A 24,726-nucleotide genomic window follows, 5' to 3' on the forward strand; every position below is an offset into this window, starting at 1 on the left:
AACCAGCTAAACCCAAGAAACTACGAATTTCCGTCACGGTGGTGGGTCTTCCCCAATTCAAAACCGCTTCCACCTTTTGAGGATCCACACTAATACCTTCAGCTGACACCACATGACCCAAGAATCCAATGCTGTTAAGCCAGAATTCACACTTACTCAACTTGGCATATAGTCTAGCCTCCCTCAAAGTCCGAAGGACTAGCTTCAAATGTTTAATATGAAGCTCATCACTCTTGGAGTAAACCAGAATGTCATCAATAAACACGATCACGAAACGGTCCAAGTATTGGCGGAATACTCGATTCAAGAGATCCATAAAGGCTGCAGGAGCATTGGTTAATCCAAAAGGTATCACCACAAACTCATAGTAACCATAACGTGATCGGAAAGCGGTCTTGGGTACATCGGACTCTCTTATCCATAACTGGTGGTAACCTGTCCTCAAATCAATCGTAGAAAAGACTTTGGCACCCTGCAATTGATCAAATAAATCATCAATCCGTGGTAATGGATACTTGTTCTTCACTGTGACCTTATTTAGTTTTCTATAATCAATACACAATCTCAAGGTGCCATCCTTCTTCTTAACAAAAAGCACCAGAGCACCCCAAGGGGACACACTTGGCTGAATGAAACCTTTATCCAACAACTCCTGTAACTGGGTCTTCAACTCTTTTAACTCAGCTGGAGCCATTCTATAAGGTACCTGATATATAGGTGTAGTACCAGGGAGCAATTCAATGGTAAAGTCTATTTCTCTTTCTGGAGGTAAACCAAGTAGTTCATCAGGAAACACATCCGGAAACCTCCTGACCACAGGAATATCCTCAATATTCAACACCTCCCTCTTTGTATCTACAATGTGTGCCAAATAAGCCTGACAACCTTTATTCAAAAGCTTTTCAGCTGTAATGGCTGAAATCAGGCAAGAGGAGAGAATGTTCCTCTCACCACGGAAAGTGATTTCCGGTTTTCCGGGACTTCGAAACACAACTTCTTTGCAGAAGCAATCAACCAATGCACCATGTGTCTCCAGAAAGTCCATCCCCAGAATTACATCAAACTCAACAAGATCTAGAGGAATTAGGTTGGCCTCTAGGAAAAAACCGTCAACCATTAAAAACCCAATCTATCTTAAGTGCTCCCCCCGCAGGTAAAGAAACATACCACTCGCCAACAAGGAGTGATGATGGCACATTTGCAAAACATGCGAATCTACTTGACATAAAAGAGTGCGTCGCACCGGGATCAATTAAGGTTAAAGCAGGAACAACGTACCAACAATGACTTTCGGTGAATCACGGCCCTCCTGCTGGGTCATGGCGTGCAGTCTAGCATGTGTCACAGGACGACCTCGCTGAGCCCTGCCCTGCTGAGAACTAGCTCGGCCTATCGAGCTGGTGCGGGCACCGCTAGTCGATCCGCCAGCAGAGGACTGACCAACAGTCTGAGTGGGGGTAGATCTGGCTCCCTGAGCCAAAAGAGGGCAGTCTCTCCTGAAGTGGTCCTGCTGACCACACATAAAACATCCCACTGTCTGATGCTGCCCAAACTGAGCTGACTGGCTAGTCGAAGCCCCACTCGAACCACCATGATAACTCCTGGACCTCTCAAGCTGTCCAGACTGTCGTCCACTAAACTGACCCCGAGAGAATCTCCTACTGAAACGTCCCCTGGTTCTATTACGGGACCTCGAACTCGAACCACTTCTCTTTCCACTACCAACTGAAGAACCAGAACCAGATGTGGAAGTAGCCCTCTTAGATGGACCCTGGCTAGGGCCACCAAGATCCCTAGGGTGAAATCCGGCAGGTGAGTCCGACTCAATGTCCAAGGCATAAGATACTGCCTCAGCAAAACTCCGGTACGGTGTGCCTAACATCTTATCCTTAAACCTTCCTCCAAGTCCCTGAACAAATCTACGGATCTTGCCTTGCTCAGTACGAACCAAGTCCGGCAAATGGTGAGCCAAGGAGAGAAACTCTTGCTCAAATTCCAACACTAATTGATCCTCTCTCTTCTCCAAATTCAAGAACTCGTCCTCCATCTGATTAAGGTGGGCATCACTAAAGTAACGTCCGTAGAAGTGGGCCTTGAACATATCCCATGTCATCGGACCAGCATTTACAGGGTCATTGACAACACCAGTCCACCAATGCCAGGCGGTATCCTCAAGGAACTGTACTGCCAAATTCACTTTCCTGTCCTCTGGAAGGTCCATCTGGGAGAAAACTCTCTCCATCCTGTCAAGCCACCGCTGAGCCTCTACAGGTGAGGCGGCAGAAGCAAAAGTCTGAGCCCCATGCCTCTTAGCATGCTCTACAGAATAGTCGGTAAGTGACCCGGGGAGTGCTGCAGCAATCTGCCGAAAGAACTGCCAAAAGTATCCACAAACCCCCTAGGTATCGGCTCATCATCCTCAACAGGAAGGGTTCCCCTACGTGCTCGGCGATTTCTAGCTATAGTACCTGAAGACAGAGTATTTAAGAAGTTCAAGGATCAGTACAACAAGGTATCTACTTTACATGCATAATAACACACTAGTACCGAAGAGCACACGATGGGGATCCGCCGCGGTCGGGCCATCACTCGGGAGGTACTAGGCGTCATTAGGCATATAAAGTAGCAAGGAACTAAGGAAGTCTACAGAATCTAGAAACCTGGCTCTGATACCAACTGACAGGACCTGCCCCGGATTTCACCCTGGAATCCGAAGTGGCCTTGCGGGACCCACTTTTAAAGAAGGTTTACCAAAAATTTCGGCATAACCTCCCTTAAAAATGGACAACCCAAAACCTGTGGAAAACAAATTTCACTTCTAATAATCCACCCACAAACTCCCGGAGCCACCCTGCTCCCAACATTCAACCAACTCAAGCCCAAAATAAAAGTTTAACAAATACTTCAAGTCTAAGAAACTCCAAGATTTTAGATACTACAATTTCCAAAGTTAGGTCGTAGACCTCAAATATATTTCCATACAAGTCTGGGTCACAATTCCATAGGAATCAGAGCAATTCTAGGAACGTAAATTTAACATAGAGTACAGTAGGCTAAATAGATAACCTACAAAATATGATGACGGAAGCGGATGCGGTCACTATGGCTCACTCCAGAACGCCGAGCAGCAACACTGAAAACTAGGCATTTGAAACCAAAGGGCCCAGGGGAAAGTACGTAAAAAACGTTAGCGTGAGTGGACAAAAATAAACAAATTTAAACCAAATGGATTTTATACTTCCCCACATTTATTTCTTTAAAAATCCCGATGCATGCAAGGATTAACGAAAATAAAACAAGAGGAGTTCCACTCATAAAAACCGACTAGCCCCGCTAGTCACATACGATTTAAAAGAAAAAGTTGGAACTCTGATACTCAAGGAAAATAAGACCAGCCCCGCTGGTTAAACGAAAATCAAGCTAGCCCCACTAGCTTAAGTAGTAAAGTGAGTAGGGGAAGGCGATAGCCATACGAGTGAGCCTCCCAGGCTCGGGTGATAGCCTCCCAGGCTAAAATACTCCCATAACTCCCGTAATATACCCTTACGCCACTAACTGTAGCGATAGGATACCGGGCTACATAATTACTGTCACAGAGACAGTAACCTGCGCCACAAAGGCGGAAGGGCTACGGTGATCCCATCACCGCGCCACAAAGGCGGAAATCAATGCTAGCAATGATAAGTCACCCAAAGTATGGCAAAAGAAACCCGAAAACCAAGTAAATCCATAAGTATATAAAGCTTCCCCATCTCTCGTACATAAATTTCCAACGACGTATCCCACATGCCAAGATAATCTCAAATTCAAAATAAATAGGAGATAAATAAATATAAAGATTTACTCTATCGAAATCTCATTTCGAAAATCTCATAAAAATCTCAAATCGCCGAATATAAATATAATATAAATAGTATAAATCTGGCAATCACATCGGAAATGAATAAATAAGGTAAGATAAGCATAATCCAATGACGTGATCCCGCACGCCATAAAATCTTCAAATAATCAATATCCAAAACCATTTCTGAAAATAACCATACGCTCGGGAAAGTAATACGATAAATAAATTATAACCTCGGAATCAATTAAATAAATGCATGCATCATTCTTTGAAAAATAAAAGTCCACTCACAGTATGTGATCAATCCTGACGTCGCTCGGTATTTTCCTCGTACGAAGACTCCTCTCGTCCTGTATGAATAGCACTCATAAAAATATATTTACAGGACGGAAATTAACTTTACGATAATTAGAAATTTAAATTCATAACGTCCCCCTTCGAAGTCCAACTCCTCAATTCACAACGAATCCATCCCCAATATTCCAACAATATTCATTCATCGATGTATAAATTCTAAAGTGACATCGAAAGAATTTCGGCGATTGAATTCACGTAAATCAATAATTATCCATTTATACTCAATTCGTAATCCCTCCAATATCCACCAAACTTCATGTATAAACTTCTACAATCGTTAAGGGATTTATGGAGTCAAAACAGAAAATAAATTGCAGCTCCACGCGCCACCACACGCCACCTACAGTGGCCGCGCGTGGGGCCCACGCGCCACCGGCCAACCACCACCAATGGCCACCAAATTTTGGCAGCACCACGTACTCAACAGACCCAATCTCTTTCTCAACTACAACAAGTGCCAATTTTATCTGGAAGAGCTCCAATTAAGCCGGTGAAAATTTTCCAGAAAAATTCAAGAACCCTAGGATCAGGTTTGATCGATTCGACCTCCACACTGCAAATTGAAAAGCAAAACCTTAGGGGAAATAATCTCCAGCAAAAACCCGACCTTCGACGCCGGTTTGGTGACCGGAGATGGCCGGAATCGCCGGAAATCGGCAAAAATCGTAAACTGCAACAGTTACCTTCCCGGCTCGAAATCGAGCTTCTCCGGCCAAATCTTCACAAAATAGCACCGCCAATGTGTCAAGGGGGAGGAGACGAGCTTGGGGATAGCCGGATTCCGTCGTGGGTCGGCCGGAGGAGGGAGAAATCGGAGGAGAACCAACTCGGGCCGAAAGGGGAAGGGGTCGGGGGAGGAGAGAGGGAGAGTTACCGTGGGTTTCCGAAAATGGAAACCTACAGTGGTAACTTTCCATATATATATTTTTGTTACCATGAACAGTAACTTTCACATTTTAAGCTATAACTTTCACATATGAACTCCGATTTTTACGTACCACATATGCACGCGCTCGGTTTAACGTCCTCTACAACTTTCATGAAGGAAATTTTCTCAAATTGTTAACCCATAAAAAGTCAACTTCTAGCCACCCCCCTAAAAGATAAAACTATAACCGCGTATGGTAAAACATACATTGATTCGTGTAACTCAGTAAAAGGGGTAAATCGGATGTGGGGTGTAACAGTGGGTCCTGTTAAGCTAAATATTCCACCTTGAGTGCTTCCTCCATATGTTTCCTGATGAAAATCATAGCCCTTGCCTTCATATCTATAGGGGCAATGTTGTCAGCATCAATCGTGGATCTCATCTTATTTGCAGTCAAATGGAGCTTGACATCTTGGGTCCATTTGAGGTAGTTCCTTCCGGAAACTTCCAAAGCAACAAAGTTAAGCTTGTTGAGATTTGACATTCTCTACAAGGATTTAAAGGATTATTGTTAGTGCTATGGGTAATAATTTCCTCAAGCAATTAATAAGAACTTTAGGTTTTATAACATAGTATGAAAAATAGAATTAAACATGTATGGTGAATTCATGAATGAAACTTCAAGTTCCTTTTATGACATTATCAAAATTACAGATTCGATATACATGAAATGTTATTACTCAACCCTTTTGGTAACTCCAATTAAATATGATCAGGTAAGAGTATGAGGTTTGGGTGGAGTGAGGCTCACTTAAGTACGCAGCCTCATTGTATCTTGCCCAGACATCGCATCGAATTGGGTGCGCCTACTTGGAAAGATTCATAACCTTTCAATGTTATCGAAACTACGGGTTCGATACGTGTGAACTTCTGGTTCAATATTTATGTGTGAACTTCTGGTTCATTAAGTACCTGCATTCTATTCATATATATTCTAGTCCAAGGAATTTTTTTAAGCCACTAAAATATTCGTATAATTAATATGAGCAAATAGATAAGCAAGTAACACCACAAAATTATTATAGTAATAAACGCAATATATGTTATTAAAATGAATAATGAAATAAGAAAGAATATATTATGAAGTGATTGTGGTAATGAGCATAAATTACTATAGTAATTGCTTTGGATAAAAATCAATCAAAATCAAAACACGGATTGATCAATTAGACAATCACCAATTAATTGGCCTCATATCTGCTTCTGGCAAATTAATACTAAATAGTGTTAGCACATACTAACTTGACATAGTGGTACAACGGACAACATGTTGAGTTGGTACCTATTTTAGCTGGGTTTGAATCCCAGCAACTACACAATCTTTTTTTTTTTCTTCTTTCTTGTTGAATTGATCGACGTTACTGATATTGATTTGGTACTACTGGACCAAGTACTACAGATATATAGTTGCAGTCCATAAAGTTTTCTCTTTTCTTTTCCAATCAAACAATCTCAAACACATGAACAAATATATACAAATACGTATACCAAGTAAATAAATCATGTAGGATTTGCTATGGTTCATGCATTATGGTGATTTTTTCATATTCAATCAATAGGCTCAATAAGCAAGAAGCATGAATATAAAATTAGATTTTGGAAAACATTACTTGATGAAGGACGGATAAATCTTCAGCTTATGTGTGCAGAACTGAGAAGGTTGTCTTCTCAGCTAATCGAAGAGCTATTCGCCTCTTCTGGTAGGAAATCCTGAATCTCAAAGCTATTCGATCCAAATCTTAGAGCTAGTCGTGCTAATAGCGTGTTGTAAAATGAAAGCAAAAGTGTTTCAGAAAAAAAGAGAGTTTTGACGCATGGAGATAGAGTGTGTCTATTCATCTCACCATGAGGGGGTTTATATAGGAGTACATGATGTATACAAATAGGCAATGTTTAATAGCAACGTCAATTACTCCTATTCATAATCCTATCAATCACTAATCCATAGTGAAAGGCATATATGATTCTCCATCTATTTACATGATATTAGCCATAACTATTTCCAACAAGTTTTACTATTTTTATAATGAAAACATTTTCTTACGCATGCAAGCATGTGGTTTCAAATTAGTTATTATTAAGAGAAGTAGATTCATTTCCACATATAGCTAGATAAAGCTCTCAAGAACTCTTATGGGGTTTCTCTATATGGAACTATGTGGAACATTGGAATTACATTTCCAAGTGTGACAGTTGAGTTTTCATGTGAACACTACAAAAAAAAATTGCAATAGCCACGGCGCCCTGCCGTAGCGAAAAGCTGTTTTGCCGTGGCAAAAAAGCATTTGCGACGGCTCTGCGACGGCAAAGCTTCTGACGCCGTTGGTGGCGTCGCCAATATCTTTAGCCACGGCAAAATGCCGTCGCAAACCACTTTTGCGACGGCAAAGATCTTTGCGACACTTACTCTGCGACGGTTTCATGCTACCCCTAATGCCGTCGCCATTACAAAATATACTACGGCAAATTTCCGTCGCAGCATAATTAATATTAAGATAATTATATTACTTCCCGCCAAAATTTGTTTCCTACCAAATTTGTTTCCCGCCAATTTTTTTTTGCTGCCAAACTAATTTGCTTCCCGCCAATTTTTCAATAGCAAATTTTGCTACGGTCTCGTTGCCGTAGCTTCGGTGTGGTGTTATATAGAAATATATTCTTGGCTACGGCAATTCACCGATGCTAGTAGCCAACCAATATTTTTTTTTAACAAAACCTGTATTTTTGCAATATCCAAAAATGGGATAAAAATATCAATACACAACACATATATTGTTCATTAACTCATCTATTTCATTGCAATGTAATTAAGTTGTTGCACTATCAGTATAGGTAATTAAAAGAAGTACAAATTAAGTTATGCCCAAAACCAAGTTCCTAATGAAGACAACCAAGATTAACACTTAACAAAAATATGCAATAACATATTGAAACTTAGCCCATTGCTCTATCACTGCTTGAATCTGGATTCCCTTCTTCTCCTACAGACTCCCTCCGAATTTCATGGTCACTAGTTGCATCTGAAACCTAAGACATCAAAAAAAAAAAAAAATTAGATATATCATGTATGGCTTTGCATATCACCCTTTTTCAATGTCACACCATAACCCAATTCCAATAACCAAACACGCAGATTCGCAGGTTGCATCATTTTTTATAATCATATTACAAAGAGAATGACAGTATGAGAGGAAATTTCAAACCAAGTGTCATCAAAGCTAGTGTTTCTTTTACAAGTTGATCTAGTATGTATATATATTCATCATTGATAAAATAACAGCAAAGGGGAAACAGATCAAATAATAGAACAATTGTAGGACTGAGGACACTTGAAACAATTGTAGGACTGAGGACATATATGATCATAATAAAACATTATCATCGACCTGCCTACTATACACATACAGAACTAACAAAAGTGACATACTTAAACAAGGAAAAACATCCCACTAAAAAGACCTTTTAGAGACCTTTATACAAAACCAACATATGATCTATATAGGGAAGCATATTAAACCAAACAATTCTTGTCAAAGCTGAATAGATCTTATCACCAACTATATATTTCTTGTCAAAACAAACTGAAATCTCAATGTCTCCGCATTACTTCATATTTCTTGTCTTGCTATATTATCTCATCAATACCATCTAATAAATTGTGCACATCAAATAAGAGCTAAATATTCAAACAATTATTCTTGTGATGACAAACCTGTCCATTTTGATCTATGCCTCTCTTCTCTTTGTTCTCCAAAAAATCAATTCGAGCTTGTAGCATATTAAGCTGATCCTGAAACTTTTTTGCCACAGATTCAGTTACTTTCTGTATTATATCATCAGTGGTTTCAGAGGAATTTGGTGCATGTGGGTAGACAAATCTTCTAGGCACGGCAGATCCATAGGTGCGACAATATCCATGGCCATCCTCTCCAATCAATTCATGAAATATACGGTCTTTGACAGCCTGAAGGTTCCTTTGGTCCTCAGGTTCTAATAAAAGTCGTTTTTCATATTCTTCCTACATTCAAGTATATAATTACCAGCTTGAAAAGAACATATAAATTAGAAACTGAAACATTATCATACAATATACTAAAAATAAAGCTTACAATGACTTCAACTACTTCTGGTTTTGACTGGTCTCGTGCTTTTTTCCACACATTCATCTTATCAGTTTCTTCTCCATTTTGCTCCATCTATCAAATGCAAAATAATAGCAAACTGAATCTATAATATTCCAATCCAAATTTACATATTTTCATATTTCAATACAAGAATCAAATTTATAGATGAAATGGAAAAAAGAAGAAACTCATCTCCTACCGAAGAAACACATAAATGTAGAATGCAGTGGAATACCTCAAATCGTAATTGAGCAAAGTGTTTTCGACCAGTAGTATGAACTGGTCCACGAAGCTCCCTATTGATAGAATTTCTTCTTGCTATCATCTGCAACATCAATGTCAAGGTTAAATGGTAGTGATTCTGGTATTCGATAATCTATTTATAAATATTGTGCCACTAATACCTTAGCTTCCTCACTACTCCAATAGGCAACTAGCTCACTCCATTGCTCTGTCACAATATTGGCAGGAACTTTTGAAAGAATATCTGGATCTTCTTTGTTTTTCTCAAAGAAGTTGAGTTTCGTTTTGCTTTTATGATCCTTCCACAGACTATTGCAACATCTCAAACATACAGTTTTATATCCTTCTGGAACATTCAGCAAATTATCCTACGAAACATTGATAGGTTAGGATTAGTCTATACTTGAAACTAGTACTTATGCTTCATAATTTTAAAACAAATCAAAACCAAAAACTAATTGCAAATACATGGAATCAAGTTTTTTTTTCTTTCATTCAAGTGTTTACCAACAAATATAAATGACATATGTACCTTAACTTCTTTCCATATTCCATCTTTCACTTCAGCTCCAACAGACTTCCAATCAATTATTGTAAGGGGAATTCTTTGCCCATCCCTTACAATTTGTCCTAACTGCGACTTTAATTGGGCAGCCCTATCTCCCACAGGTTGGAAGGTAGAATCAAACTTGATTTCGACTTTAACTCCAGTATTCCATTCTGAGATACCCTTATTTTGACCTCTGGAACTTTCAGCAGTAGCTTGTACTTCCATCTCTAACCAAGTTTTAAAAATATCAAATTGTAACTTTAAAACAAAAAAGATACTACATTACAAATATATTAGATATTGATGTACCTGCTGGTGGAGATGGTAGTGCAGGGGGTGGCGGTGGTGGAGGAGGTGGAGGAGGAGGTGGAGGGGAAGGAGATGGTGGTGGCAATCTTGAAGACGGTGATGGCTGTTGTGATGAGGAAATGCTGTTGCTTGAAGATTGAGAGCTGCTGGAACTCAAATATTCAGACATGGTGCGCGGTCGACCAATCTTCCTTTTCTTCATGGTTAACTGAAAAAGGACATTTACAATTATATGAGAACATAATGTTTCGAATCGAAATAACCAACAAGTTTTATATGATAGAAATACCACAGTTTATTATAAATTGAAATGACAGAATCACATTCCATTGTCCAAAAAAGACCGTAATTAATATCATATATTCCATACACGAATACCAAGTTCCAGCAAACAAAAAAGACCTATGCACACAAAAATCTGCACCTATAAGTGCCATCTTAACCTACATCTACTATATTACAAGTTACGGTCTCAATCATCCATTTCAACATCCATTGACTCGCTTGAAATACTAGCTTCTTCAGTATTGTTAGTTTGCACAAGGGATAAGTCTCTTGAAGGCATGTCAACAACATTCAGCCATTCTTGCCCTGAAGGATCTAGAGCATACCAAACTTGATGAGCTTGAGATGCCAATATGAAGGGTTCATCCCCTATGCAATCATTTTTGTACAACAAACGCTTGAAGTTAACTAAAGGAAAGTTAAAATGGTCTAACTTTATACCTGTAGCAGGATTAACCCAATCACACTTAAACAAAACATATTTGATATCAATACCATAAGAGATTTTGATAATATCTGTCAATCTCCCATAGTATGGTGAGGAGTCAATAGAAAGATTCTTGTCTGCTTGTAAAGTTACACCACTATTATGTGTTGAGCGATGATTATCAAGACTTTTCACTCGAAAGAAAAACCCATTCGCATTGTAAGAAGTCAATCTCTTTGCTGATGGACTAGGAGAATTAGACAAAGCAATAACTTCTTCTGATAACAATACAGAACTTGTTCTTTGCAAATTGATAACCTGATTTAGGTAAACAATAGTTAAAAACTGCACACTATAAGACACCGAAAGATGAACTAAATATATCTAATTATAGCTAGCAACATACATGCTCCTTAAACCAGTTTGCAAATTCCCGAAAATGAACTCTCTGAACATAGTGTTCATTTGCAGCAGGAAATTGTCGTCGAATAGTAATAAGATGTTCACTGCAAAGTAGTAAGAACATCATTACTTTTCTGCCCAGAAACTCAGAAACTATCCACTAAGTAACTGACCAAGTAACTGACCATGTAACTGACCATGTAACTAAGTAACTGACCATGTAACTGGTCAAGTAACTGACCATGTAACTGACCAAGTAACTGAGTAACTGACCATGTAACTGTAACTGGTTAAGTAACTGACCATGTCACTGACCATGTAACTGACCATGTAACTGTAACTGGTCAAGTAACTGACCATATAACTGGTCAAGTAACTGACCATATAACTGGTCAAGTAACTGACCATGTAACTGACCATGTCACTGACCATGTAACTGACCAAGTAACTGACCATGTAACTGTAACTAGTCAAGTAACTGACCAAGTAACTGACCATGTAACTGACCATGTCACTGACCATGTAACTGACCGTGTAACTGGTCAAGTAACTGACCATGTAACTGACTAAGTAACTGACCATGTAACTGTAACTGGTCAAGTAACTGACCATGTAATTGACCATGTAACTGTAACTGACCATGTAACTGGTCAAGTAACTGACCATGTAACTGACCATGTCACTGACCATGTAACTGACCAAGTAACTGACCATGTAACTGTAACTGGTCAAGTAACTGACCATGTAACTGTAACTGGTCAAGTAACTGACCATGTAACTGACCAAGTAACTGAGTAACTGACCATGTAACTGTAACTGGTCAAGTAACTGACCATGTAACTAACCAAGTAACTGACCATGTAACTGACTATGTAACTGACCAATTAACTGTAACTGGTCAAGTAACTAACCAAGTAACCGACCATGTGATTAGATGCAGATTATAAAAAAACAAAACAATAAGCAACATGACATACTTGAGAAATGGTGTGACTGCCTCTGTATGGAATAAGATCCATCGATGAGCTTGTGTCCGAGTAATTTCCTCAAGTACAAAGTCTTTTCCCTTGTTTATATCGTCATCATTTTTTTTCCTTGCTGGTCTATTAAACTTGCTTTCCACATCATTGAGATACTGAGTACAGAAGTTCATGCACTCTTCCATCAAATAACCTTTAGCCATTGATGCTTCAGGACAAGCCCGATTCCGCACATATTCCTTCAAGGTCAGTAGATAACTCTCAATAGGATACATCCACCGAAAAATTACAGCACCAGCAATTAATGCTTCATCAGCTAAATGAATTGGTAAATGCTCCATTATATCAAAGAATGATGGCGGAAATATCTTCTCAAGTTCACAAAGTGTCAGCACTATACGAGCACGAGCCTTTTCTAGATCTGCTGCACAATTATCCATTGAGCATAACTGTTTAAAAAAACTACCCAGATCAATCAATGCCTGAACCACATTCTCTGGTAAAGAACTTCGTATAAATAAAGGAATAAGTTGCTGCAATAGAATATGGTTATCGTGGCTCTTAAGACCTCCAATACTACGATCATGTAAACGTACTCGACGTGCAATATTGGAAGCAGCTCCATCTGGCATTCGTGATCCTGATAAGGCTGAAAAGAACATATCTTTCCCCTTATTGTTCATCTCAAACTCAGCTGGATCAGCATACTCTGTACCGGACTCTCTCCTCTTTAGATGATATTGCTCCCTAATTCCCATAAGTTCCAGATCACGACGAGAATTCAAGTTGTCCTTAGACTTTCCAGCAACTCCTAATATTGAGAAAAGAACATTATCACAAATGTTCTTTTCTATATGCATCACGTCAAGGTTGTGACGTATCAGGTTGTCTTTCCAATATGGAAGCTCATAAAATATACTTTTCTTCTTCCAATTATGCTTCTTTTTCATCAAAGGATCATTATCAGGTTTTTGCACCCCAAGCACCTTCCTTCGCTCTAGATCTTCCCGCTTGTACTCTGTAAGAACACCATTTGATTCCAATTGTGCAAGAAGATCAGCACCAGATAAAGTTTTAGGCTTCCTTCTATATTCTGTATTGCCATTAAATGACCTTGAATCTGCTCGATACTTGTGATCATAGGGTAACCACCGCCGATGAGTCATGTATGAAGCTTTTTTACCAAACTTCAACCGTTGGTAACCACTTTCAGAGTTGCATGATGGGCAAGCAAATTCACCTTTTGTACTCCACCCCGACAAGTTGGCATAGGCAGGAAAGTCATTAATCGTCCATAACAATGCAGCATGCATTTTAAACATTTCATTGCTGAATGCATCAAATGTTTCTACACCATCTTCATACAGTTCCTTCAATTCTTCAATAAGTGGCTGCATGTAGACATCAATTTTATCACCGGGTGCCTTAGGACCATCAATAAGAACAGATAGAAATATAAAGGGTTGCTTCATGCACATCATAGGTGGTAAATTGTAAGGAACCAATATGATAGGCCAGGTACTATGAACTATATTCATAGACCTAAATGGGTTGAATCCATCAGATGCTAACCCAAGCCTTACATTGCGAATGTCTCCCGAAAAATTTGTGTGTTTTTGGTCAAAATCTTTCCATGCAAGAGAGTCTGCAGGATGCCTAAACACACCATCATCGGTTCTTTCCTCTCCATGCCATCTCATAAGCTTTGCTGTTTTTGAAGACATAAACAACCTTTGTAACCTTGGTTTTAAAGGAAAATATCTTGCTTGTTTTGCTGCTTTTTGTTTCCCAAGTGCTGCAACATCATTTGAACTACCATTGTTATCTTTCCATCGAGATGTCTTGCATATTCTGCATTCATCCAAATTTATGTCTTCATTTCTAAACAACATACAACTGTTAGGACATGCATCTACTGTTTCATAAGTGAATCCGAGATCTTCTGTTAACTTCTGCGCTTCATAATATGACTTGGGAAGTTGCACACCATCAGGCATAGATTCTTTTGCTATCTCAAGTAAAGTTTTGAAGGATTTATCTGTCCATCCATGGAGCACCTTCGCTTGCAAAAGACGAACTGTATATGACAAAGCTGTGTGTCTCTTAGAACCCGGATACAATGGAAGGTTTGCATCCTCAAGAAGCTTCAAGAACTTCTTGGTAGGTTCATTTGCCCCTACATTAGGATTAGTTGAGTTTTCTTCACTAGTCTGATCATGTGTTCCTACATTAGGAGCTCCTAGAGCTTCTTGGACAAGTCTGACCATATCATCCTCCATATAAGAATCTAACCCAATACCATTTTGATTTCCATCCACTGGATGAACATAATGACTAGGCTCACCATGTTTATCCCATTTCCTATACTTCTTAAAGAAACCATAATCACGAAGATGCTGCCGCACAACTAATCTTACATAGAGATAACGATTTTCGCACTTTCTACAAGGACAATAAATCCTTGAACCCAGATCCCTATTGATGTATGCAAAAGTCAAAAATTGATCTATTGCATCATAATATGCTAGAGAATGCCTATCTGCTAAATCTATCCATGATTTGTCCATATTTCTCCTTAAGCAATCAGATTGAACATCTACGTCAAATAGCCAAGAAAAATACAGTTTATCAAATTATAACCATGACTACTAACCAAACAAAGGACTTCAAACAATTAACCAAAGTGAAGAAACATTGCCTAGAACTGAGCTGCCATCAAAATACAACACAAAAACTATAAATTTCCAACATCAAAAGTATAAAGTTACTATAAGCTAGTTCAGTCCCTAAAAGAAGGTAATTAATTAAGCAAAGAACATATACTCCAGTTGCAATAAACATATAAGCTTTGTTCAAAAATACATTAAACAAAAATATATATAAAAGCAGCAAACCAAAAAGATAAAGCAGATAGCTTCTGCATTTATACCCAACAATCTCATCCAAGACACAAAAAAGTTGAAGCTTACCTTGAATTTTCTATGATGAGTGGAAGATAGATGATAGAGAATAGAGGACAGAGCAGATTAGCCTCCAAGTGATACGCAAATAACCTGCAAAGCCAAACAATAAGATGCAAACAGGTTATGAAGTATCAAACTTTAGTGCTTCAGGCAAACAAAACCAATTAACTGAAAGGGAATGAAATTCAGAAAAATCAGTAAACATGCATGAACCAAACACAATACAAAACTCTTTGGTGCTTTGCTGAAGATTTCCACATTTGTGGAAGCTTCTAAGTTTTCTAACGACACTAAGAAAACTGGACAAATTAAACTGACCATGTCAAAGTAACAAGAACATCATTACTTTTATGCCCAGAAACTAAGAAACTATCCACTAAGTAACTGACCATGTAACTGACCAAGTAACTGACCATGTAACTGACCAAGTAACTGTAACTGGTCAAGTAACTGACCAAGTAACTGACCATGTAACTGACCATGTGACTGACCAAGTAACTGTAACTGGTCAAGTAACTGACCAAGTAACTGACCATGTAACTGACCAACTGACCATGTAACTGACCAAGTAACTGAGCATGTAACTGTAACTGGTCAAGTAACTGACCAAGTAACTGACCATGTAACTGACCAACTGACCATGTAACTGACCAAGTAACTGACCATGTAACTGACCAAGTAACTGTAACTGGTCAAGTAACTAACCAAGTAACTGATCAAGTAGCTGTAGCTCACCCTAATCTTGAATACTTGCAAAAGAATACCAAAATTTCGACAGTCAAATCAGAACACTAGCAATGAAATCATCAAACAAAATTTCGTCCCGTTTTGTCCCCAAAGGCATAAGCATCATTTTTTTCCCCTTCCAAAATGATCCATAGGGAGAGTGCTAAGGCTGGAAGGACTATATTACATATCATATACTGCTATTCTACATAATATGACAATTAAAAATTGAAGACAAGTTGATAAAGAAATAGCACATATATTCGAGTTTCACATTACATTAGTTCTATCTCTTATAAACAAATAGCACATTATTAGCTAATCAAATTAAACACCAGCCAACAAAACCAAGTATATATCTGTTTTCATTCAAAGAACCCTACAAGCTATAAAAGGCCATTACTCATAATACATATAAATATCCAAGTATCAAAACCAACCACTGAATAGGACCACGGAAAACTAAAACATAATCACAAACACATGCATATACCATTTAGCTGAAAGCTTCAGCAACTAAATGAACCCATATAGTGATAAACAAAACCAGAGCTCTTAATTACTCAGGGCTTGAAAACCATTCAGGGCCAAATTTAAATTAAAAGATTTAGGGCTTGAAACCATCTAAACGAAAAGATTAAACAACCGAGATATTGCTATCTACCATGTGAAGGAATAGATCAGGCCTAGTGCTTTGAATTGTCCACAGAGCAAATTGAAGTTAGCTCTATTCATATTGAGATTTTCAGTACCAAATCGACATACCCAAACACTCAATTGACATACCCAAACACCAAAACCAACAAACATAACGGTTCTTCCACAAATAAGCAAAATTGAAAGTGATTTCAAATACACAAACAAATTTTCTATACTTGGTTCCTCTCAGACAACAAAAATCTCATCTCTTTCATTTGATAATTTGAACTAATAGAATTGAACCCACTGAAGGGAGAGAGAAGATACATACCCAGAGAGTGAGAGAGACGAAGGTGAGTACTGCGTATGAGGTTTTTGAGATTTAGATGAGTCTTTAGAGAAGAGTTTTTGGGTTGAGGGGAGGGGAAGATGGAGTATGAGGTTTCATTCTTCGGGAAGATTGAGTTTTTTGGGTTCACTTTGGCGCGCGGCTATTTTTCGTTTCCCCGCCCCTTGTGAAGCTAGGTCAACTTTGATTCTGATTTTAAGACCCAAATCGTATAAAAGAAAAATAAAAATAAAATAAAAAAAGCTACGGCAACTACAGCGTAGCAAGGATCAGGACAAATTTAACTACGGCATTAAAGATGCCGTCGCAATTGTATCAGTTTTTATGCCACGGCGTTAATTAGCCATCGCAAACCAATTTTAATTTTGCGACGCCTTGTTTCCCGTAGCAAATCTATGACCAATGGCGACGGCATTTTTGCGCCGACGCTAACTGTGGTAGCCGTTGCAATTTTTTTTTGTAGTGGAAGTAGTTGATTTTCACATTTAGTTAGTTTTTACTCTCAAATACAGGTTTCTCTATATGGAACACGGAAATTACATTTCCAAGTGTAGGAGGGAGTTAAGTTTTAGTGTAATAGGTGTTGGACCCCAGTTGTTATAAGAATAAGATGGTTCATATCTTTCTTTTCGATAAAAGTTTGGATTGAATTTAGGAGTTTGGAGAGAAGCACATAATTCTATATTTGCCAATGAATGCTGAACTTTTATCAAGGTTTCTTCTAAAACTGCCAAGAATCTTTTGCATGTTTTTGAATTTTTTTTTCAAAAGCTTCTTGTCAACAAATCAAGTGTTCAACTATAGCAAGTCTAATCAACAACTAGAGTAATCAAAAAGAATAATTCCTAGGGAGAAAAAGTCTACCTTCTATCTATAAAATAAAAACTAAACACACTTCCTTAGTTTTCCTCCCTCTTATCTATAGCCAGATCTAGATCTATATTGATCTGTATCATTGGCTTGAGAGTTAGGGGAGGCAACGATCTACAATTTCCCATGGATTCTCCATGTTCTCAGACTTTATGCCTCTCATCTTGGCTTTTCCTTTCGAGTCTGCTCCATTACAACATAGACGGTGATTTCTGACCATCAGAAATGGTCGGAAATAGGGTCTTTTCATTGGAAATACGTTTTTCCTATGAAAAAGTCATCATCAGAAGTGGTTGAAAATGCCTTGGTAGGAAATAATTTTCTTCCGACCAACCGTTGGAAATGGCTATGGGATTTTGGTCCTTTTTTGGTTGGCATTATTGTTTGTTTCGTCAAAAAAAAAACAAATTGATGGAATTAAAGTTTTCCATTGGAAATAATTGTATTTCCGATGAATTAGTTGCGACCACAAGTTTTGTCAGAATATCTATTTCCGCATGACGTAGTTTCGACCACTTGTTTTGTTGGAATAATTGTTTCCGACAAACTTTTTCCCACCACAAAGGTTGTTGGAAAACTTTTTCTACGACATATTTTTTGACCAACACCTTCGTCGGAGTAAATATTTCAGATTAATGTTGGATCATATATAATTCATATATATAAATTTGTGCCCTAAAACATGGAAATTACTTGTTCTAAAAGTCTAATTTAGAGTTGACTAATCTAATTCCATGTTTGTAGAAAATCTTAACAAGAGGAGAAAAAAGTGAAATTCCGGTGAATTTTCCATGCACCACTATGTACTTTTGGTGGCACAAGTACTTCGTGAAGCAATCCTAAAAAAATAGAACTTTTAATGGAGTAACAAACTAAAGTACAGATGCTAAGGATGCAATTTGATCATCCTTTTGGCCGGAAATTACAAGGGAAGTCCACGGAAATAGTTGTGCAAAATAGTTGTTGCAAAGCAGAAAACTGCAATCTAGAATCAGCTTATCGGGAACAGTTTTGGAGAACTTTTCTTGCAATATTCCAAGTGGATCCTTGCAGAAAGGGCCGGCATTCCTTGAAGATATGATGTTTTAATACAATATGAGCCTAAGAACTAGTCAGAAAAGTCATCAAGGAAGCGGGAATTAATGCTCAAAATAGGCTTCCCGAGAAGGCAGAAACAGTCAACTTTTCACGAAGCTTTTGGGAGATCTTTTCCAGCTACTTACTTGGAGTTTTTCTTGAAGGTTGTTGATCAATCTAGAAGACATGATGTCATAGAGTATGTAGGAGTAGAGAACATCTAGAAACATGACAATAGCAAGTCAAACCTATTCCAAGAAGGAAGCTTTAGAAGCAGAAAACGAATCGTAGTCAAATAAGGGTAACCATCGGCGTCTAGCAGTTTGGGTCTCTGGAGAAGTAGCCATGGGCGCTGGGGGCTGTGAAATGGAAGAGATATTGCGTACCCAGATATGTTTTGTAATTGTTGTGCCATGTTCTTCTTAAACTAGATCTATTTAACTCCATTCCTTTTTGGAGTACGTTACCCACCATGATATGGTTTATTCAATCAGACAAACAGTATCAATCAAGATCAAAATCAAATGGAAAGGAATCTTTCTTGAGAAGACAAGGAATGATAGTACGTGTTTATGGGAGAACAATATTAAGCACAATTGATTTACACATTCACTTTTCAGATTTAATACAAAAGACGTGATAACACTGTATTTTGTGGTAATTATTATGATTCATATTTGTGTTGATATTGTACTAGCCCTATTATAAATGTAAGATTTTGCAAAATACATGTAGGCCAACAATCCTACTGCACAGAGTGCTGCTAGTAACCAGTAAAAGTAATCAAGATGTGCAAGATTAAGGTTGTCGGAAAACCAGCTAGTGTGGCCTCCCCAACTGGTTGCTTCCTCAATAATAAAGATAAGAAAGCTGCTCAGAAAGTGTCCCACACCAAATATACTGAGGTAGAGAGCAAGTCCCATGCTTCTTAATTCATTTGGTACCTGATCATAGAAGAACTCTTGTAGACCAACCATGGTGAAAACATCGGCTAGTCCATAGAGAAAGTACTGAGGAACCAACCACCAAATACTCATTGGAATTGTGGCACTTGGCAGATCAACCAGATCATAATCTTTGGCAGTTTGGAGCCTTTTCATCTCAACTAAAGCTGCAACGACCATAGATATGATACAGAAAAACATCCCAGTTCCGATTCTTTGTAGCATTGTAATGCCAGAGGGTTCTCTGGTGAAAGCTCTTGCCGTTGGAACAAAAATGCGGTCATAAATGGGTATGATCATCAATATGGCAAGGCTGATAAATGACTGAAGTGAAGCAGCTGGTATGTCAAAACCAGGAACAAGAGTTCTGTCCATGGTGGCACCTTGCTTGGTGAAGAATGTAGTGGACTGTGCATATACAATAGCATATGCCGAGCATGTAGCCCATATTGGAAACAGCCTAAGAACAGCCTTTGCTTCCTCAACCTCAGCGATGGTACACACCTTCCTGTTTTTCTCCAAATCATCTGGTGCGAGCAACGCTTTGTTGAGGAACCTGCAAATTAAAGGAAAAATAATTTTAAAAAAGCTTCAAAGAAGCTTAGGTCAAGTATTTAAGCTTATGAGATCAATCAAAGTTTCCAATTGTCAGCGACATGAAGAATAAAGATTTACATTATAAGGGAAATATACTAAAGTGGAGTGCATAACTTTAGTACAGCAAATAACGGGAGTTTCTTTAGTTGGAATGATAGCTTTTCCCAATAAATAAGTCACTTTACAAGACATAACCCAAAGTTCCATTAAATGGCGAAGTTCCCGTAAGTATATATAGTATAAAGTGTATAACTGATGCACTGAATCGACATAGCTCTTGCTGAACCAGCTAAAACCACAATGACTGCCACACTGGTTTAAAAAGTGCATTTATAAATTCTAAAAGGCCTTTGTTACACAGCAACAAATACGCATAGCGGTATAAATGACAGATTTTTCACTCAGTGTACTATCCCAACTATTATATGCCTGAGTACGAACTAATTGGCATACATCAGACCCAAAAAAAGAAAGAAAAAAAAAAACTTGGATTCATATAGATAATAAGAAGAGATATGACAATCTTCGTTATATGCTATGTAAAACTGATATGGACAGGAGCCAAATGGGAGATATAAACACTTGATAAGAACCTTCATCTATCAAATAATTTTAGAGTCATGCAAGATAAAATGGGCTTCATATGTATCAAACTCTTTAATTGAATCTTTCTCCTTGCTCTTTAATCTAAACCTATGCATATAAGATGCTTACTTGAATTGTTCAAAACTTTGATCAGGCAAGGTTCCACGGGATTCCTCTTCAGAAACTATTGCGGAAGGACTAGTTCGCCTGTTCCTTAATGCAGCAACAAAAACCTTGCCAATTCTCACAAATGGGCTTTCCTCCTCCCCTTTGACGCTATACCGGTATGTCCGAGTTCCACTGACAAAAATAATCAGTGCAAGAACCATCACAACACAAGGAATTCCAAAACCCAGACCCCAGCTTAGATTGTCCTGTATGTAGACCAATATTGAGACTGTGAATAGCGAGCCTGCACAGATACCGAAGTACCACCAATTGAAGAATGAGCTTTTCGCTTTGCACTCCTCTGGATCTTGTCCATCAAACTGATCTGCCCCGAAAGCCTGAACACAGGGCTTGTGTCCGCCTTGCCCAACTGCTGCTAGATATAGAGAGAAGAAGAATAACAATATTTGAAGCTGAGAAAAAGGAAGAACGGCCGACACGGTCAACAAGCCGAGTCCCTGTTCCAATTCAGGTCAAGAACAACAATGTTCAAACATAGCAAGATGCAGAAAACAATACTAGAACTGGCACTCAATCATTTGTAACATGCTCCTTCCATCAGAAGGCAAAGTGAAATATAGATCAAATCTGCAGTATTTTTTAGTACACCTGGCAAAACCAGAATTCAGTTTAAACCAGGCCAAAAGGTAACACCTGGGAAAACCATGACTTGGTTCATGAGAAGTGTACGTTAAAGGTAGTTTGTGACACGAATACTTCTGTTTTCCTTCTGTTTTCCAAACTAAACTACTGTGATAATATTTCTCTCTGTCAGCCAGACAGCCATAATTCCGTTGGAATTTAGACAGGACAAGGCAGACCAGTTCAACCTCCTAGTCCTACGCGAAGAAAACCAAAGTTTTTTAGTACACAAGCAGTCACCAGCAACAGCAGAGTTTCCCCTGCAGCTCCACAAACTCGGCTCAGCTTTCCCTCCTGAGAATCTGGTAATTAATGGCTTCACATCAAGTTGTGCATGTATCCCTTAATTGTAAAATGATGTATGATGAAAATGGAGACAAAACCTCGCTCATTTTGACATCTTAAACAGCCCATATACATGCAAACCTCGCTCATTTTGACATCTTCAACTAAGTTCCATTTCTAGGATTTCGGATTTCGGAATTCTCTTCTCATCCATGACAAAGCAGCTAGTTGCTAGGCTAGCGTTCTTTCTAAGGATCGCATTGCTTTTCAATACGAGAATGTTTCCAGGAATCAAGTAGCATGCAACAAGACAAAAAAAAAAAAAAATGGCATGCCATAGATTCAGATCATCCAAACTTCTGGAAACGGATCATCTAGAAGCCGGTCGGGTCAGCAGATAAGTCAAATTACAAAGCTAACCCGCATTGGCTTTAAGCACGTTCACTGAGCGCAAAATAAATCGTAGAGCGGAAAAAAGAAACAAAAAAATAAAAATAAAAAATGGGATGAAAGCGACAGACCAAAATGTAGAGGAGAGAAGCAACAATAATGGTGCGATAGCGACCCAGAAAAGAATCCGCCACGAATGCTCCCAACAGAGGAAGCAACTGCGCCGTTCCGGACCATATGTTCACATTCTCCGCCGCCGTCACCGTCGACTCTCCCAACGGTCCCGTCAGAAACGTTATCAGATTCGAGCTTATTCCACTGTAGGCGAACCTCTCCGCAACTTCCACGCCTGAGTCAAATTCAAATGATTCTTTAGCTTCTCAATACCTCAAGTGAAGGCAAGTACGTGATTGTGTTACCTATTATGAAGGATGCGGAACGCCAACCGCCGGAAGTTGATCTGTGGACCTGATGGCCTTTGTAATCAACGGCGCCGTCTACGACGTCGTCTAGGAGTGGACTTCGGGTCTCCGGATATTCTTCGAGAGATGTAGCCATTAACTGTGGTCAGGTCGAGAAGAGGGAGATATTCCGTATCCAATTCCAACCTTTTCATGTCCTCCCTTCCACGTTATAGAGTTTAATCTTCACTAATTTCGTTTTCTTGATGACGTCTCGCTTTTGAAGTGACTAAAGTAGTAATTTTTTTAATTTTTTAATTTTTATTTTTTATTGGAGTAAAAGTAGTAACTCAGTTCATTTCCCGATTTCGATTTTTTAGTAGAAATTTTGAAAAAGAAAAAATGTTGGTTCATCTTTCTTTTCGATAGGGACAAAGTTTGAATTGAATTTAGGAGTTTGGAGAGAAGCAAATAATTCAATATTTGACAATGAATGCTGGACTTTAGCAAGGTTTCTCTTAAAACTGCCAAGAATATTTTGCATCTTTTTGAATTTTTTTCAAAAGCTTCTTGTCAACAGGTAAGTGATCAACTATAGCAAATCTAATCAACAACAAAAGCAATCAAAAAGAATAATTCCTAGTGGGAGAAAGTTACCTTCTCTCTAAAGAAACAAAAACCAAACACACTTCCTTAGTGTTCCTCCCTCTTCTCTATAGCCAAATCTACATCTATATAGATTTGGATCATCGGCTTGAGAGTTAGGGGAGACACCGATCTAAAATTTTTCCATGGATCTTCCCTCTTCTGAGACTTTATGACTCCCATCTCGGCTTTTCCTTTCGAGTTTGCTCCATTAAAACATAGACGGTAACTTCAATTCCGACCATAAAAAATGGTCGGAAATAGGATATTTTCATCGGAAATACTTTTTTCCTATGAAAAAGTCATCATTGGAAGTAGTCGGAAATGCCTTGGTAGGAAGTAATTTTCTTCCGACCAACTATTGCAAATGGCCATCAGATTTTGTCTTCTTTTGGTTGGAATTAATGTTTGTTTAGTCCAATAAAAAGTCAATTGAATTAAAGTTTTCCATTGAAAATAATTGTATTTTACATGAATTAGTTGCGACGACAATTTTTGTCATAATATTTATTTCCGGTGACGTAGTTTTGACCACTCGTTTTGTCAAAATGACTGTCTTTGACCAATTTTTTCTGACCACAAAGGTTGTCAGAAAACTTTTTTCAATGACATATTTTTCCACCAACAACTTCGTCGGAATAAATATTTTCGACTAATGTTGTGACCACAAAGGTTGTCCGAAAACTTTTTCTATGACATATTTTCCACCAACAGCTTCGTCGGAATAAATATTTTCGACTAATGTTGGATCATAATTCATATATATATTTGTGCTAAAACATGGAAATTACTTGTTCTAAAAGTCCAATTTAGTGTTGACTAATCTAATTCTATGTTATGTAGAAAATCTTAACAAGAGAGAAAATATGTGAAATTCCAAAAAATTTTCCATGCACCACCACTTTTGGGGGCACAAGTACTTCGTGAAGCAATCCCAGAAAAATAAAAGTTTAAATGGAGCAACGGAGGCATTAATAATGAAGCACAAATGCTAGG

General features: G+C 38.4%; 3 protein-coding genes across 4 annotated transcripts; all 3 read right to left on the bottom strand.

The window, feature by feature from the left end:
- Positions 1-8,753: 8,753 nt before the first annotated feature.
- Positions 8,754-10,524, bottom strand: LOC112178106 (FK506-binding protein 5-like). Its single transcript, XM_040511488.1, has 6 exons — positions 10,356-10,524; positions 10,029-10,273; positions 9,658-9,864; positions 9,489-9,578; positions 9,239-9,325; positions 8,754-9,147 (listed from the first exon to the last, which is right to left on the bottom strand). Exons 1-6 carry the CDS (start codon positions 10,522-10,524, stop codon positions 8,806-8,808), a joined length of 1,140 nt encoding a protein of 379 aa, XP_040367422.1. The 3' UTR covers positions 8,754-8,805.
- A 303-nt stretch (positions 10,525-10,827) lies between these two features.
- LOC112178107 lies at positions 10,828-15,016 on the bottom strand. Its single transcript, XM_040511489.1, has 3 exons — positions 12,447-15,016; positions 11,474-11,573; positions 10,828-11,385 (listed from the first exon to the last, which is right to left on the bottom strand). The coding sequence occupies exons 1-3, from the start codon at positions 15,014-15,016 to the stop codon at positions 10,828-10,830; spliced, it is 3,228 nt and encodes a 1,075-aa protein (XP_040367423.1).
- Positions 15,017-19,641: 4,625 nt separating this feature from the next.
- Positions 19,642-23,306, bottom strand: LOC112180230 (protein NRT1/ PTR FAMILY 5.10). Of its 2 annotated transcripts, XM_024318752.2 has the most exons (5): positions 23,104-23,306; positions 22,816-23,033; positions 21,423-21,825; positions 21,329-21,380; positions 19,642-20,573 (listed from the first exon to the last, which is right to left on the bottom strand). In XM_024318752.2, the coding sequence occupies exons 1-5, from the start codon at positions 23,240-23,242 to the stop codon at positions 19,745-19,747; spliced, it is 1,641 nt and encodes a 546-aa protein (XP_024174520.1). In that variant the 5' UTR covers positions 23,243-23,306; the 3' UTR covers positions 19,642-19,744. The 2 variants fall into 2 exon arrangements, with proteins under 2 accessions (XP_024174520.1, XP_024174519.1); XM_024318751.2 differs by having other exon boundaries at positions 21,329-21,825.
- Positions 23,307-24,726: the final 1,420 nt, after the last annotated feature.

Source organism: Rosa chinensis, chromosome 7 (assembly GCF_002994745.2).
Source record: "Rosa chinensis cultivar Old Blush chromosome 7, RchiOBHm-V2, whole genome shotgun sequence".
Taxonomy (NCBI): domain Eukaryota; kingdom Viridiplantae; phylum Streptophyta; class Magnoliopsida; order Rosales; family Rosaceae; genus Rosa; species Rosa chinensis.

Excerpts from the sequence above, each read along its gene's own strand:
- LOC112178106 (XM_040511488.1), bottom strand. The coding sequence starts at position 10,524 with ATGTCTGAATATTTGAGTTCCAGCAGCTCTCAATCTTCAAGCAACAGC. Across the intron at positions 9,865-10,028 it reads GAATATGGAAAGAAGTTAAG|GATAATTTGCTGAATGTTCC; the intron begins GTACATATGTCA and ends AATGTTTCGTAG. Across the intron at positions 9,579-9,657 it reads GGAGTAGTGAGGAAGCTAAG|ATGATAGCAAGAAGAAATTC; the intron begins GTATTAGTGGCA and ends TTGATGTTGCAG.
- LOC112178107 (XM_040511489.1), bottom strand. The coding sequence starts at position 15,016 with ATGGACAAATCATGGATAGATTTAGCAGATAGGCATTCTCTAGCATAT. Across the intron at positions 11,574-12,446 it reads GCAGTCACACCATTTCTCAA|TGAACATCTTATTACTATTC; the intron begins GTATGTCATGTT and ends ACTACTTTGCAG. Across the intron at positions 11,386-11,473 it reads CAAACTGGTTTAAGGAGCAT|GTTATCAATTTGCAAAGAAC; the intron begins GTATGTTGCTAG and ends TACCTAAATCAG.
- LOC112180230 (XM_024318751.2), bottom strand. The coding sequence starts at position 23,242 with ATGGCTACATCTCTCGAAGAATATCCGGAGACCCGAAGTCCACTCCTA. Across the intron at positions 23,034-23,103 it reads TTCCGCATCCTTCATAATAG|GCGTGGAAGTTGCGGAGAGG; the intron begins GTAACACAATCA and ends AATTTGACTCAG. Across the intron at positions 20,574-21,328 it reads CAAAGTTTTGAACAATTCAA|GTTCCTCAACAAAGCGTTGC; the intron begins GTAAGCATCTTA and ends TTTAATTTGCAG.